This window comes from Poecilia reticulata, chromosome 4 (assembly GCF_904066995.2).
Source record: "Poecilia reticulata chromosome 4, P_reticulata-male-v2, whole genome shotgun sequence".
Taxonomy (NCBI): domain Eukaryota; kingdom Metazoa; phylum Chordata; class Actinopteri; order Cyprinodontiformes; family Poeciliidae; genus Poecilia; species Poecilia reticulata.
Window position 1 is genome coordinate 2290516 of NC_088833.1, and position 15466 is coordinate 2305981.

Sequence of the window (15466 nt, forward strand, 5' to 3'; positions counted from 1 at the left end):
TTACTTTCATTTATTGTTAGTATTTTTTATCTAATTACTATGGTGAAATTTTAATTTACAAAAGTATATTTCCTTGATGAATTCTGACTTTCTACTTTATAACAATGAATTTTAAAAATATCATAATGACTTCTGAATTTATAATTGTCATCTTTCATGTCATCATCACTTTACATTTATGACATCCAAACAAATGAGTTTAAATCCTTTAGTTTGAATCTCCTGAATATAACTTGACTTTTAATCTTGCAACTGCGACATGCAATGGGACAGCTTTTATTTTTAAATGTGTTTCCATGGATACAGGTTAAAAAATGCACCCTCTGAATTATTTGTGTACTGCTGGATCATTTACCATCACGTAGACTCATTTCCTGAAAAGCGAAGCAGAGAGGAATTATTTATTAGCGTGTTACATGACTCGGCTGCAGCAGAGAGAAAGAAACCAGCTACTGCTATGGTAAAACCTTCAAATGGGTCAGAACCTCCTTCATTTTGTAGCCTTAGTTCTCCTGCCTCTTTAGGATCTTTACATTATCAATGCACCAAGTTGAAAAGGTGATTTTCAACACTTCAATAGTCAATAAGTGACTATACATTGTTATCCAGATATTTTCTGCAGCACTTGTAGATTTTTTTAGATGTTTATTATGCTAAAATTGTGAATATACATTGAAATTTCTCTGTTCTTTGTACATAGTTCAGGCAGTATGGAGTTTTATGGCATTTGATAAACATGTTGATGGAAATCCTCACAGGAGCAACTTCAGTCCTTTCTTAGTCTCAGTTCCTTATATATGACTTTTTAACGGCTGTCTCCAAACGGGAAGATCAAACTTATGATCACAGGTTTTGTGTCAGATCTTTTTCTGTAAAACAGACTTTTTTCCTGCTGTATGTTGTGTGTAAGACCTCCCACTCCTACTTGTTTTCCTAGTACCTCCTGTTAATTTTCACTATTATGAGCTCAGTTCTCTTTGGAATTGTTCTAATAGTGCCGATTATTTTATGCATTTAGAGAAGTTTGAATAAATAGCACTCCATGTACTTTCTGTCAGTCGCTAAAGAGATAATGCAAACAAGTTTCAATTTTCTTTTTCACCAAATTTTTTGTGTATACAAAAATTTCTAACTCAGTAATATTCCACTTAGAAGGGACAATTAGAAAACATCTGACTAAATTTACAACTTAAAATTTCTAAATAATGAGTCTTAATCTAATATTTTTACTGCATCTAAATAAAGCTTTCAGTCTATTGAGTATGACTTTAAAACTTTAAACTACAACTTTATGTCTTTTATCTTTGCATTAAAAATGTTAGGCACACTATTGCCCTTTATTTAGGCAAGAAACAAGCAGGGAGAGAAAGAAGGGAAGAAATAACAGAACAGAACCCCCAACGGATGTCTCTGGACTCACATTTACACTTTATATTACACTCAATTCTTCATTACAACTTGACTCTAATATTTATTACTTTCAAGCTCATAATTTTGTCTTTTTAAGTTTAATTAAGACTTTAAAGCTCATACTGTTGAACTTCTTATTTCATGATTAGTCTCAGAACAATAAGCTTGTGACTATAAACCTCAGCATTATGAAATCTCATAATTACAAAACATATTTATTATTTTTCTTAAACTCATAATAACCACCACAAAGCTCTGGCTTTCAAATTCATAACCAAATAGTATTATCTCATAATGTTACGGAAACGTTTGTTGTGTGTTAAAGATTTTTTAATCTAATAGTTTTAATAACATTTTTATAGTACTTTAATTCATATTTGTGGCCCGTTATGGAAGCCCGTTAATGCCACAAAGTGCCATTAAAGGGCTTCCATACCTTTGGGGGTCGCAGGTTTGCGTTTTTGTTGTTGTTTTTTTTTCCCGGGACAACGCCCACTAGCAAAGCAGGCCCTTCAGAGGGTTACATCTTCTTTTATATAGACGATCTCTGCTCTTTGGAACATATCCTCTTTGTTGTTGCGCGTTAGCCAATCCCCACTCGAATCTAAGAAGCAACGCCCACATATTTAGTAAATCTGTCCAATCACAGGCCCGCCTCCAGCCATTTTGTCGGTCGATACTAGTTTGTGGATGGGGGAATCCTGCTGGCCGCTGGCTGGAACCTGTTGCTCCGTAGTTCCGTGTTGTGCAATGGACGGGTGAGTTATCCCATCGACTTCACTGCTCCTCTTACATTTAGTTTCTGACTGTTTACTTCCATCTGAGACCAGACACACAAACGTGTTGAAAGGTGCTGTAGTTTTCCGCAAAGTATCGGGTTCTGTTGTTTTGAAAAGAAGCTGTCGGAGAAGTTTGTGTTTGTTAAAAAAAAAAAAAAAAAACAGGAAACGAAGCTACGTTAGCAGAGTTAGCCGCAGTGCTAGCCTCTCAACGGGCCATTATGTGGGGGAACAAGTCCCCTTACACTACCCGGCAGTACACTGTCATATATTTACCCGGAGAAAGAAGCTTCATGGCCGCTTTTGTCCAGTTTATGTCTCGTTTATAAATAATTTGCTGGAGGAGTCTCAAACTTCCAGCTCTCATCTCTACGGTAACGGTGTGTCTCACGCCCACTGCTACTGTTATATCACTTTGAGGAAGTGAAAAAACAAATAAAAAGTAATTTACGGGACATAATTCTGAGCCGAATTAGAGAATTATTGCTAAACTACATTTTTAGCTGCTAAACAGTTGTTTATGTGTCTTTTGAGGTTCTAAAGATTGAGAAGTAATTTAAGAGGTTGGAACTTTACATGGAGTTCTGTTTACGAGCCAAAGTTGTAAACGGAAGTAACTTCTATTACTTAAACTACATTGATTGGTGGATTTTATTGTTTCTTTACTTTTTTGTAGGTTTTTTTTTATGTTTTCCCCTTTGTTAACGTGTTTAACTCGATAAATGTTTTGTTTAAGCGACAGAAAAATGCGTAAAATAACCCAAAAGAATGTCTTGATCCAAAATCAAAGCTACGTTATTCATCCAAAGGAAAATTAGTTTTACATTTCTCCCAAAATTTTTTTGTATTAAAAACTAAATTTTGAACAATATTTACACGTGAGGAAACATTTAGCAAATTGTGAGTTGAGATTTGAAGGACTTTAATTTTAGTACTAAAAGTAGAACTAATATTAAAGTAGCTTTGAGAAATATAATCAGTTTTTAAATGAAATCATTACCAGAACAGAGCTGAACTTCCCCAACGTGTGTTTGCACACCTTCACATGCGGTTTGTTGCATACTTCTGGGTCAAATCATAGGAGTTTTAAGGCATTAATGCCATTTCTTTGTAATATCTTTGTATTTTCTTTAGTTTAAACCCTCTGAGCATTTAGTTTTAGCTCCTCTTGATGTTTTGCTGTATCACCAGTCCAGCCTGTTAGCAAACCCATAAACCCCTGAAGGTGCCTCCAGGTGACTCTTCTGTTGCTGGAGAATATTCTTCGTCAGGAGTCATCGTCACGCCCTGTGGGGTCTTCAGGCCGACCAGCCGGTTTCTCACTCATCCTACGTAGCTCTGAAAAGATCACACACCTCTGGCAAAGCGCCATGTGTTTGTGACGTTTAAAATCGTTTTCCAAATTCTCAACATTATCTGTTTTGGAGAGTAAATGTAAAAAAAAAAAAAGAAGTTATGGTAGCAACCTGGATGCGTTTACATCCTAATATTCTCACCATATAAAAAAGCAGCTGAAGTTACGTTCAAGATGGATGACGTTACGATCTAAATTTTAGTGACCTTTGACCTAAAACCAGGAGGTCACTGTATAAGAAGTGGAGGAATAAACCCAAAAACTTCATGCGTGGGAAATTTATCAGTCAGTGAAGGTTATTTGTGCAGCACATTTCAGCAACAAGGCAGTTAAAACTGCTTTACATCATAAAAACACAAAAATAAAAAGTCATAAAAACTAAATAGTCACTAATTTGAGAACAAACTTTACATTTAGTCAAAAATTACCAACACACATCAAATATATGTTGGTCATTGTTTCATTTATTATGGTACAAAAGCAGCAAACGGTGGGTTTTAGCCTTGATTTAAAGCCACTGGTGGTCCGCGGGCGCCCCCTGGCGGACAGCAGGATACTGCATGTACACGCCGCTTTATTTTCCGTGACGTCAGCTCGAAGTGCGACGCTACGGCTAGCTTAGCAAAGGCTTGTGTTGAAAAACAATAATGTATTAGTGGCTTTAAACTGTGTCACTGATAGATAATGATGGAACGAAAACAACAGCAGGAATATTAATTATATACACAATATTTATGTGATCGGAGGAAACCAAGTCAAACCTGCTGAGATTATTTATGTCGTTCAAGAGCAAAACGATTCTTTTGAACGGCTCTTAGTAAGAACTGTTCTTTGTTTTTTACGACTTTGCTTGCTTATGACACTCTGCTTGGTTGCCAACAGGTGTTGTTTTTATTCATTTTATTCATCATTCACCCATTTGATAGAAATGGGTGAATAATTTTTATATTTAATGGCGCAGAAGAAGATTTTGTTTCTGCCAAGGCAACTCAAGTCTACTTCTCTTTTATTGAGCTTCCAAGTTACAAATGGGCCTAAAATGATGCTAATGTGCTCACTTAGCATAAAGAACAACTTGTTTTGTTGTTTTCACATGTTTGACATCATTCAACCCAAATTTGACTTTTTCACACCAGTCTGAACTAGGACTGCACTGATTGCAGTTTCTGGGTGATTACCGATCTTTAAGGAGTCTGACCTGCCAATTTTTATCCAGGACCATTTTTTTGACATAAAACCCAAATCTCAACAAGATGGAAATAAACACTGGTTGTTAATGCCGGCTAAGACTGGTTCCGCTTTGTCAAAGAATGACTAAAATCAGCCAATACAATATTAGTTCTGGTGTGTGTTGCATATTGTTTTATTGTGTATAACTTCAGTTGAACCACGTGGATTTATTACAGTCTAATTCTTTTAGCATCTCGGAATTGTGGCGATTTTTCAGACTTCTCAGAGCCGCTGTGTCTTTTCTGTGTGAATCATTACCTTCTTTCATTTCTTTCGCAAAGATTTATTTTATGAGATTCACTGAAGCTTTTTCACACATCCAGAAACTCAAATGTTCGATCAATTATTTTTATTTTTTTTCCTGTGTGTGTCCACAGAAAGCTTGTTTTGTATTTATTGCGGCGTAGTGAGACCTCTCTGTCTGCTGTAGGCTTACGTCAGGATTTTGTTGATAATTTAATCTTTTCAGTTAAAAGTTTTGACACATTTTCCTGAACCAGTGGGAGTAAAACGAACAGAACCAGGATCCTACAAGCTGTTGGACTTGTTGCGGTTTGCTTCAGAAGTTCATTTAAAGCATTTTGGTCGACATCAGGCTGTATTTGGTCGACTTTCGGAGAAAACGGTTTGTTAACCAAAGCAGATTTAACAGGAACAAAACTTCTGCTGCGATCAAACACATTCATTATTTGCATTTCTTCATTTCCGGCTGCAAATATCGCCTGACGACACGCAGGAGTTTGTTTTTATGTTTCTGTAAGAATGAGGATCAACAAACTGTCCAGGCTCCCGTCATTCAAACTCTGTGCTTTTATTTCCAGACTTTTAAAACGCTGCATTTAGTCAAAATTGTGTTTTTACACAAAATTGTGCATATTTTTCACAAATGTAGTGTTTTATCAAAGTTTGAGAAATCCTTAATCTCCATGGCAACCATTCAGTTTCTAAAACACCTTGGTGGATTTAGCCCCGCCTTTAAGGCTCAGCTCCTCCCACATTCAGCTCCTTCAGACTAGCCAGCAGCAATTGGCAAACAGCTGAGCTCGTTGCAGGAGCTGCTGCTCAGAGCAACGCTGGTCAAAACATTACAGGGTTAATAGAGGAGCCATGTTGGGACGACTTCCTGGAGGCGGAGCTTCAGAAAGAGCAGGAGATTTTAAAGAGACGGAGACCTAATTTCAAGGTGTTAAATCAGGAAGTCAAATTTCTAAAGTCATATTTGATAAGCATTTCATAATTGAAGTTAATATGCTTCAAAATGGCACAATGTGGATAACTAAGGATTTTGGAAAACAAAACACCATCATCAGCGTAGAGTGTAATCTCCAGTGAAATTACAATCGTTTACAATATAAACGAATTAAATAACACTTGGTACCGTTTGACCCTCATCATCATGTTGTTGTTTCTGAGTTTTAAAAAGAGAAGGCATTTTCCAGAGTGTTAACTTACAAAGTAAAATTTATTCTAAGTGATATTTAGCAATTTTTATAACAACCGACGTCAACATAATTACTTGATTGTGCTATAAAGTGGAAGAATGTGCCTGGAAAACGCATAAAATCGGATCGATGTTTTAACTGCCGTCAGTGGTAAAGCTTGTTGTAATGCAGCTTCAGTGGCTTCGGTTCTGACCCACATTGTTACACTTTGGCCGTTTAATTCCAGTCTAAAACGCGAGTATTTTAAAATTTAAATCGCAGTGTTTTTTTTTTGGATTTGGTTCCGACTGTAGAAACGGTTCTGATTTGGTGTGAATCATGATTTAAGAGCAGGGCGACCCAGAAGCAGTTAATAATAATAATATTACTTGCTGGTGGTGCAGCGGCTCTGCTTGGGCTCCTCTCCGTCTCCTCCTGCCTCTGCGCTCGTGCCGTCTCTTTAACCTCGACCATTTTCTGCCTTTTTTGTTTATTTTCTTTTTGCTGTTTTTGAGTTTTTCTCCCTGCGGCTTCTAACATGCTTTCTTTTCTTCACAGCAGTGTCCACCACGATATAACAGTTGGTACCAAGGTAGGCACCTCTGCTTCTTCTTCTGCCCCCTGCTTCCCGTCCTCGCCGCTGGTTTGTTGCTCTGTTTGCTCTCATTCCAGTTTGAGGATTCATCTTTAAGCTTCCTGTGGTCCTAATTGATCACTAACTGCAAACTAAATCTGGTAAATCGCGGTTCTCGATGATGATGGATTAGAAATCGCAGTTCAACACATTTGAGTTCCTAAAATTTACCCAGATTCCTTCTTGTTTCCTGATTTTTTTCTGGTTTGTAAGCGGAGAAATCTGATCCCCATGATCTCTATAAATGATTACGCTGCAAAAACTCCAGTTTCTAGTGCAAATGTCTTGGTAGACTTAGTTTTTTAAAAAAAATTAAGATATAGTCCAAACTTTTTTCCTCTGAGGCCAAAACTGGCAAATTTAAGGTAAAAATTTAATAAATTAATTAAGCTCATTTTTGCATTTCAAAATTTAGTGATTTTGTTTTACCTGTTAAATCTTTAAATCCTCAGAGATCCAAAGCAAAAGAAGAAAAACTGATCATTTTACTTTTTTTTCAGGATTGTCGGTAATTGGCTGTTTTGTTGGCCAAAGTTTGATCTTGCTGGAAATAATCAAAATTAATTCAGAGGCCAAAATAGTAAAAACTTTTAAGATATTTCACATCTTATCCTTTAACACGATGAGAAATGTTTAACAGCAGCAGCTCCAGAGATGTGTTGTGATAATTATCGTTTAGTTTGCTGTTTGTTGAGCCGCCAGCAGCCATCCTGGAGTTTGTTTCTCGTCGCGTGAACAGCGACGGGCCGATTTATCACATCTCTAAGGAATGCAGTAATTGGACAGTAAAACTGGAAGATACCAGAGCGTGTTGGAGCATTTACAGCCGACGAGCCGCTGAAGACAGGCGAGTCTTCACGGCGTGACTTGTTTTATTTTTATCTGAGGAAATGTTTGGGTTGGTGATCGCTCCAGGATTGCTCTGCAGCCTGCTGTGCGTCTCGGAAAGTGTTTCTGTTCAAGGTCGGAGCAGGAAGTTGTGGATTTACTGTCAGGATTTCCGCAGGTCACCTCACACCTTCATACTGCTTAGCTGTCCAAAAATAACCAGCATAAACGCCTCAAAGGCAGCGCTGCAGGGGTTAAATGCAGCGATGCATTATTACCTGGACTGAACGATATGTTTTATGGCGTCACATTCCTGCCAAAAACCCTGAGGAATCACAACAACACATTTATTAAAGGGGCGGTATAATGTGAAATTTCTGTCCTGTTATTTCCTTTGATCCTTTCATGTTTGAGAAATCCTTTAATCTCCATGGCAACCAGTCAGCTGTGCAAAACGCCTGAGTGGACCTAGCCCCGCCTTCGAGGCGCAGCTCCTCCCCCACTCAGCTCCTTCAGACTAGCCAGCAGCAATTGGCAAACAGCTGCTGAGCTCGTTATAGGAGCTGCTGCTCAGAGCAACGCTGGTTAAAACGTTAATGGAGGAGCCATGTTGGCATGACTTCCTGGAGGCGGAGCTTCTTAAAGAGCAGGAGCTTCTTAAAGAGACAGAGGCCTGATTTCAAGGCGTAAAATCAAATTTCTCCTAAGTTGCATTTGATGTGTTTACAAACTGAAAATGGTGGAAATTTGTAATTTTTATGCTTAAATGGAGAGAATAAATAAAAGGTAATACCTCTTAAGGTTGAACAATATGGCTGAAATATATATCACGATACAAACATTTCATATCGGTCTATATTGATAGTTATAGATAATTAGTTTTTTGCTTTAAATATCTGAAATGCTACCAAACCTTTCCTGTTTTATGCAGTTTACAGTCCACTGTTCTTTATTTTTAAACAGTTGTGAGGGACGGTGGAGAAACAAACTGCTGCTGCCTCAGTTACTCAGCAGGTTGTTGCTAGGCAACCAAATACTGAATGAGTGAGTTGCTAGGCAACCAAATACTGAGTGAGTTTGTTGACGCCACCAGCCTACCTTGGTTAGCTTTAGCTAGGCTAAAGCCTTTCCTCTGCATACATCCCCCAGAATGCAGTGCGGTTCTGAATCAGACGTATTGTCCTCTGATATTAACATATTGTCTCAATGTATTTTATTATTGATTTATTATCCTGCTGTAACGATTTTTTTCCCCAAATTATCCCAGTTGAGTGAAAATGGAGCCGTACTTTTACTTTCAATGAGACGTTTAGCTTTTAGCTGGTTTCGTGTTCAGTGCTGGTCGCTTATTGTTTAGCAGTAAAGCTTTATGATATTTTAAAATCGTTGTTAGCAGGTGTTCAATCCTGCCGTGCTTTCGTTCCTGAACGCGGCGGCGATGATCAGGAGGAACGGTAGCATCTGAGGGGATCAGAGAGCAGGAAGTGATGCGACGAGCGGGGGCGGCGTCCTCTCCGGTTTCCTCCTCTGGCCTTGGGCGAGTAACTTGAAGCCAGGCTGAGCGCTAACACCCGGTTCTGTTAGCGAGACCGACCGGAACCGCCCCAGATAACCCAGAGAGAGGTTTCAGGAATTCACAGATTCCCAACAGGTCTGTGAATGTCGGGAATAATCCCAGATAAACTCTGATGTCGGGAAGAAAACTGGTGAGACGTTCCAATCGACATTTCTTTCCAGGTGATTAGTTTGATGAACGGCAAAGGAGCCAGCAGGGTGGAGTCGTGTTCAGACAGGCCTACGTTTGGGATAAAAACATCTGATGGGAAAGCAGGCACCAATTCCTCATCCGGTTCAACGAGTTTAGATGATTTCTGTGAATCTGGTGATTAACCTGATTCAAGACGCATCACCTTTTCCATAGTTTATAAGTTGGATGTCTTGCTACACGTGGTTCTGTTTGCTGAGAAATAAGAAGGTTTATTAAAGTACAGATGCTCCGCGTTGCACCTAAAATGGTCCCTTGAAAGAAGACTTTAATTGGTGGGTAATATTTGCCTGAAATAAAGATAAAGGAGTCTGTCTGCATTAAGCACCTGGTCAGATTTGTATATTTCATCAATTGGAGTTGAGGGACACAAAATGAATCGGTCCAGGGACCAGAAATGGCTCCCGGGCCGCACGTTGGACACTTATCATCTACAATGTAGTTTACTGTGAAATGAGATTTGGGATTAATTCACGGCAGCCTGGTTTGGTCCGCTTTAATCCGACTCCAGTCCAGTTTTCACGGCAGCCTGGTTTGGTCCGCTTTAATCCGACTCCAGTCCAGTTTTCACGGCAGCCTGGTTTGATCCGCTTTAATCTGACTCCAGTCCAGTTTTCACGGCAGCCTGGTTTGATCCGCTTTAATCCGACTCCAGTCCAGTTTTCACGGCAGCCTGGTTTGGTCCGCTTTAATCCGACTCCAGTCCAGTTTTCAAGGCAGCCTGGTTTGGTCCGCTTTAATCCGACTCCAGTCCAGTTTTCACGGCAGCCTGGTTTGGTCCGCTTTAATCCGACTCCAGTCCAGTTTTCACGGCAGCCTGGTTTGGTCCGCTTTAATCCGACTCCAGTCCAGTTTCACGGCAGCCTGGTTTGGTCCGCTTTAATCCGACTCCAGTCCAGTTTTCACGGCAGCCTGGTTTGGTCCGCTTTAATCCGACTCCAGTCCAGTTTTCACGGCAGCCTGGTCTGTTCCGCTTTAATCCGACTCCAGTCCAGTTTTCACGGCAGCCTGGTTTGGTCCGCTTTAATCCGACTCCAGTCCAGTTTTCACGGCAGCCTGGTTTGGTCCGCTTTAATCCGACTCCAGTCCAGTTTTCACGGCAGCCTGGTTTGGTCCGCTTTAATCCGACTCCAGTCCAGTTTCACGGCAGCCTGGTTTGGTCCGCTTTAATCCGACTCCAGTCCAGTTTTCACGGCAGCCTGGTTTGGTCCGCTTTAATCCGACTCCAGTCCAGTTTTCACGGCAGCCTGGTTTGGTCCGCTTTAATCCGACTCCAGTCCAGTTTTCACGGCAGCCTGGTCTGTTCCGCTTTAATCCGACTCCAGTCCAGTTTTCACGGCAGCCTGGTTTGGTCCGCTTTAATCCGACTCCAGTCCAGTTTTCACGGCAGCCTGGTTTGGTCCGCTTTAATCCGACTCCAGTCCAGTTTTCACGGCAGCCTGGTTTGGTCCGCTTTAATCCGACTCCAGTCCAGTTTTCACGGCAGCCTGGTTTGGTCCGCTTTAATCCGACTCCAGTCCAGTTTCACGGCAGCCTGGTTTGGTCCGCTTTAATCCGACTCCAGTCCAGTTTTCACGGCAGCCTGGTTTGGTCCGCTTTAATCCGACTCCAGTCCAGTTTTCACGGCAGCCTGGTCTGTTCCGCTTTAATCCGACTCCAGTCCAGTTTTCACGGCAGCCTGGTTTGGTCCGCTTTAATCCGACTCCAGTCCAGTTTTCACGGCAGCCTGGTTTGGTCCGCTTTAATCCGACTCCAGTCCAGTTTTCAAGGCAGCCTGGTTTGGTCCGCTTTAATCCGACTCCAGTCCAGTTTTCACGGCAGCCTGGTCTGGTCCGCTTTAATCCGACTCCAGTCCAGTTTTCACGGCAGCCTGGTTTGGTCCGCTTTAATCCGACTCCAGTCCAGTTTTCACGGCAGCCTGGTTTGGTCCGCTTTAATCCGACTCCAGTCCAGTTTTCACGGCAGCCTGGTTTGGTCCGCTTTAATCCGACTCCAGTCCAGTTTTCAGGGCAGCCTGGTTTGGTCCGCTTTAATCCGACTCCAGTCCAGTTTTCACGGCAGCCTGGTTTGGTCCGCTTTAATCCGACTCCAGTCCAGTTTTCAAGGCAGCCTGGTTTGGTCCGCTTTAATCCGACTCCAGTCCAGTTTTCACGGCAGCCTGGTCTGTTCCGCTTTAATCCGACTCCAGTCCAGTTTTCACGGCAGCCTGGTTTGGTCCGCTTTAATCCGACTCCAGTCCAGTTTTCACGGCAGCCTGGTTTGGTCCGCTTTAATCCGACTCCAGTCCAGTTTTCACGGCAGCCTGGTTTGGTCCGCTTTAATCCGACTCCAGTCCAGTTTTCACGGCAGCCTGGTCTGGTCCGCTTTAATCCGACTCCAGTCCAGTTTTCAGGGCAGCCTGGTTTGGTCCGCTTTAATCCGACTCCAGTCCAGTTCATTTCTGGAAGCGTGAACTCTGGTCCACCTCCAAACCTCATTCTGGGTTCAGTTGAAGTGAACTCTGGTGCAGTTCGAATGTGAACGCCAAGCGGACTGGAGACGCTACAAAATCAGGAAGTGGACTACAGCGCAAGGCATGCTGGGTAAATACAACCAGAACAAACACGCTAGGCTAGCAGTAGAAATAGCTCTTTGTCTTTAACAAAAGACTGAAGAGAAATCCTTGACGCCACTCCGTTTTTCTTTACATTTGGTGAAGAAGGAAGTTGTGCTCAGTGTCGTCTTCTTCTGTGTCGTTTCCTTCAGTGGTTTTGGTGCAGCGCCCCCAAAGGCCAGGAGGGGAACAGGTTGGTTTGACTCGGAGCAGAGAAAGAACCACAGCAGCTGGAGATGCAGCAGAGGATTCATCTTTGGTCACCAAGCAAACCAAATCTACCGAACTATTACGAGGAAACACGGCCTTAAAGAGAGACATATTCTTAAATTCAGAAATTTTCATGAATCTGCACAGGAACCGGTTTAATTCAGAAACATGCAGCTTAATCTGGAAGCAGCAGAGGAGGGCAGAGTGGCCAAACGTTCTCCTCAAGTAAGAGCAGTGATACTTCATGATAAAATAACTCAAGTAAAAAGTACAGCACAGTAAGGATGGTCCTAAAAGTAAAGGTTACTCAGGTAAAAGTAACTAGTTACCACACAGCTGATCTCATCATATTTCATTTAAACCGGAAACATTTCCGGAGCTTCAGTTTTCCATCATCACTTCCATCAACAATGAGTCATTTTCAATCCCTCAGTGATGCGCAGCAACCAGCAGCATCATCACTGATGTCATCAGAAGGAGCAGCGCGGCGGTTCGGTCGTTTCATGGCGGTCAGCTGGCGGCCGCTGAGCGGAGCGCGGCTCCTTTGTCCGGCCGTCGCTCGGCAGCTGGCGGCCGGAGATGGAGACTGAGATAGAGGCTCAGCGGAGAGAAGCGCTCGGGTTTCTGCTGCTTTTATTATTCATGGGAGGATCGGTAAGCGGATCCCAGCAGCTTTGTGCAGGTAGAAAGAAAAGGCCAGAAACCGTCAGCTTCCTGCAGAGACGAAACGATGAGGCAGCAAAACTGGAAGCAGAGAAATGTAGCATAGCGCTGAAAACCATCCTTCATTTTATTTTATCTCCTTCCAAACAGCAAACGGCCTCAAAAAGTCCAGATCAATAATAGTTCTTCAGACTTTGTGAGCGTTGATGCGTGTTTCCATCTCAAATATGTGCAAACATTTGAACCGTAAGTGACCCACACCAGGTAGGCGATCGCAGCGCGAAGCAATCCCAGCAATCAATCCATGGCTTCCAGACCAACAAACGATCTCGACCAGTGTGAGAGAAAAGATCCATGAACAAAATGGCGGCTGTGAGGCTCGACCCGTATGGCACGGAGAAGGAAAATACGTCCGACAACGTGGACAGTCTGCCTCCAAATTCATACTGCGATAAAACTACCTGGTGAACACGAAGCGTGCGTCTGACCTGGAGGAGCTTCACGGCCTGAAACCTGTGAACACATGCAGTCGGTGCTTACGCTGCTTTTTAAAGGACGAACGACTCTGGGTGAATAAAACGGTTTAGTGACTGGCAGAATAAGTACATCTGGTAACAAACACGTAGGCTACACGTCCATCTTAGCTTGCAGCTAACGGCTACATTAGCTAAGCTGATTCTGCTGATATCGGCGATATTTCCCAGTGGTGGGTAAAGTGCTCCCGCCTACCAAGATGGCGCGGCTCACGTCCGGTTCAGACCAGTTGGGAGCTGTGTATTAAAGTGCAAAAAATTCATATTGGAAACAAAATTTTTCATGTTATAGTCGTTGGTGTTTATGAATAGTTCTAATAGCATAATTACATCATCATATGTTCAAGTTTCTTGTCAACTTTAAACATTTTTTAACTTAAAAATTTACTTTTTTTTTGCTTTTTTTTTTTTTTATTGGTGATTGTTGAGTGAAACCTTCTCTGGTTTGTTGTGAAACATTGTGGTTGAGCTCCAGTTCGAGTCCTTCGGCCGGAGATGAGGGCGGTTCAGTCTGCTGAATGAGACTCTGCCTGTTTGTCAGCATCTGTTCAGGAATTTACCCCCCCGGCTCCCCCTGCTGGTGGGGCGGAGGCCTCAGGCGACGTTTGGGTGATATGATCGGTTTCTAGTGTTCCTGCCTGCTTGATTCAAATTCATCCGCATTTGCGCCATCTGCTGGTGGAAGTGTGCCGCTGCAACACTGGCCCTGAGAGCGACTTGACTCTATATGAATGTGATGATGGGTTTCTGCCCAACAGACTCAAAACTTGTTAGCACACCTGTGATTTTCTACTTCTTTAATTCTGAAAGTTGTTTTTTTTTTAAATGTTTGCATAATTAAAACTTAACGGTTTGATATTAAATGTGATATTTTATTTTTTTCCAGAGAGGATCTGACGAGCTTTTCCCCAGCGTTTCCAACGGCCCGTATATCATGAGCACCACAGGTCAGAAATTCACCCAAAGTTTTCATTGTTTTTGTATCAATTTTTAGATTTTGGTTAAATATGATCATCTGTGATATTTTTTTGTCATGATTTCTTCCACACAAGAATGATTTCAAGTTTAAAATGTTTTGTTTTAACATTTTAAATATTTTTAACATTGGAAAAATGTACAACAGCAATAAAACACTAAGATCTATTTTGTATTCTATAAAAGTTTATCCTACAATGTCAAAGTTCTTTGAGTAACGGCTGGACTGAGCTTTAACTTTTTCTCAAGAAGATTTGGGCCTGTTGCAGGGTAACGTCCTGCCCCCTCCTCCCAGACGGAGGGCAAAAAGCGGATCGCTAACAATGACTAGCATTGGTTTTAGCTGTCAAGTTTCTGACAGATCATCAGTAGAGCAGGTGATTGAATTAGCTAATCTACCACCGTGGTGTTATCTTAGCTAATAGCAGCGGTAGCTAATGCACCACCGCGGTGTTAGCTTAGCTAATAGCAGAGGTAGCTAATGCACCACCGCGGTGTTATCTTAGCTAATAGCAGCGGTAGCTAATGCACCACCGCGGTTTTAGCTTAGCTAATAGCGGCAGTAGCTAATGCACCACTGTGGTGTTAGTTTAGCTAATAGCAGAGGTAGCTAATGCACCACCGCGGTGTTAGCTTAGCTAATAGCAGCGGCTGCTAATGCACCACCGCGGTGTTAGCTTAGCTAATAGCAGAGGTAGCTAATGCACCACCGCGGTGTTATCTTAGCTAATAGCAGCGGTAGCTAATGCACCACCGCGGTTTTAGCTTAGCTAATAGCGGCGGTAGCTAATGCACCACCGCGGTGTTATCTTAGCTAATAGCAGCGGTAGCTAATGCACCACCGCGGTGTTAGCTTAGCTAATAGCAGCGGTAGCTAATGCACCACCGCGGTGTTAGCTTAGCTAATAGCAGGCGTAGCTAATTCACCACCGCGGTGTTAGTTTAGCTAATAGCAGCGGTAGCTAATTCACCACCGCGGTGGTTTTATGATTCACTTATTAATCATAAAACAAACATGAAAACATGAAACTGTACCCGATTGAATGTTTTTTGGGTGTTGAATCTTGAAAC

The 15466-nt window shown here is 41.9% G+C and overlaps 1 protein-coding gene across 8 annotated transcripts in view; it reads left to right on the forward strand.

The window, feature by feature from the left end:
* Positions 1-328: 328 nt before the first annotated feature.
* The window catches only part of ptbp1b (polypyrimidine tract binding protein 1b), a 28173-nt gene continuing 13035 nt past the window's right edge, over positions 329-15466 (forward strand). The window contains exons 1-3 of one of the 8 annotated variants that reach the window (XM_081605955.1): positions 329-460; positions 6753-6786; positions 14307-14367. In XM_081605955.1, coding sequence (XP_081462081.1) covers positions 417-460; positions 6753-6786; positions 14307-14367 — 139 coding nt within the window. In that variant the 5' untranslated portion in view covers positions 329-416. Of the gene's footprint in view, positions 461-525; positions 559-2059; positions 2169-6752; positions 6787-12707; positions 12879-14306; positions 14368-15466 lie in introns of those variants that run through there. The other 7 variants (XM_081605956.1, XM_081605953.1, XM_081605954.1 and 4 more) reach the window with 7 other exon arrangements.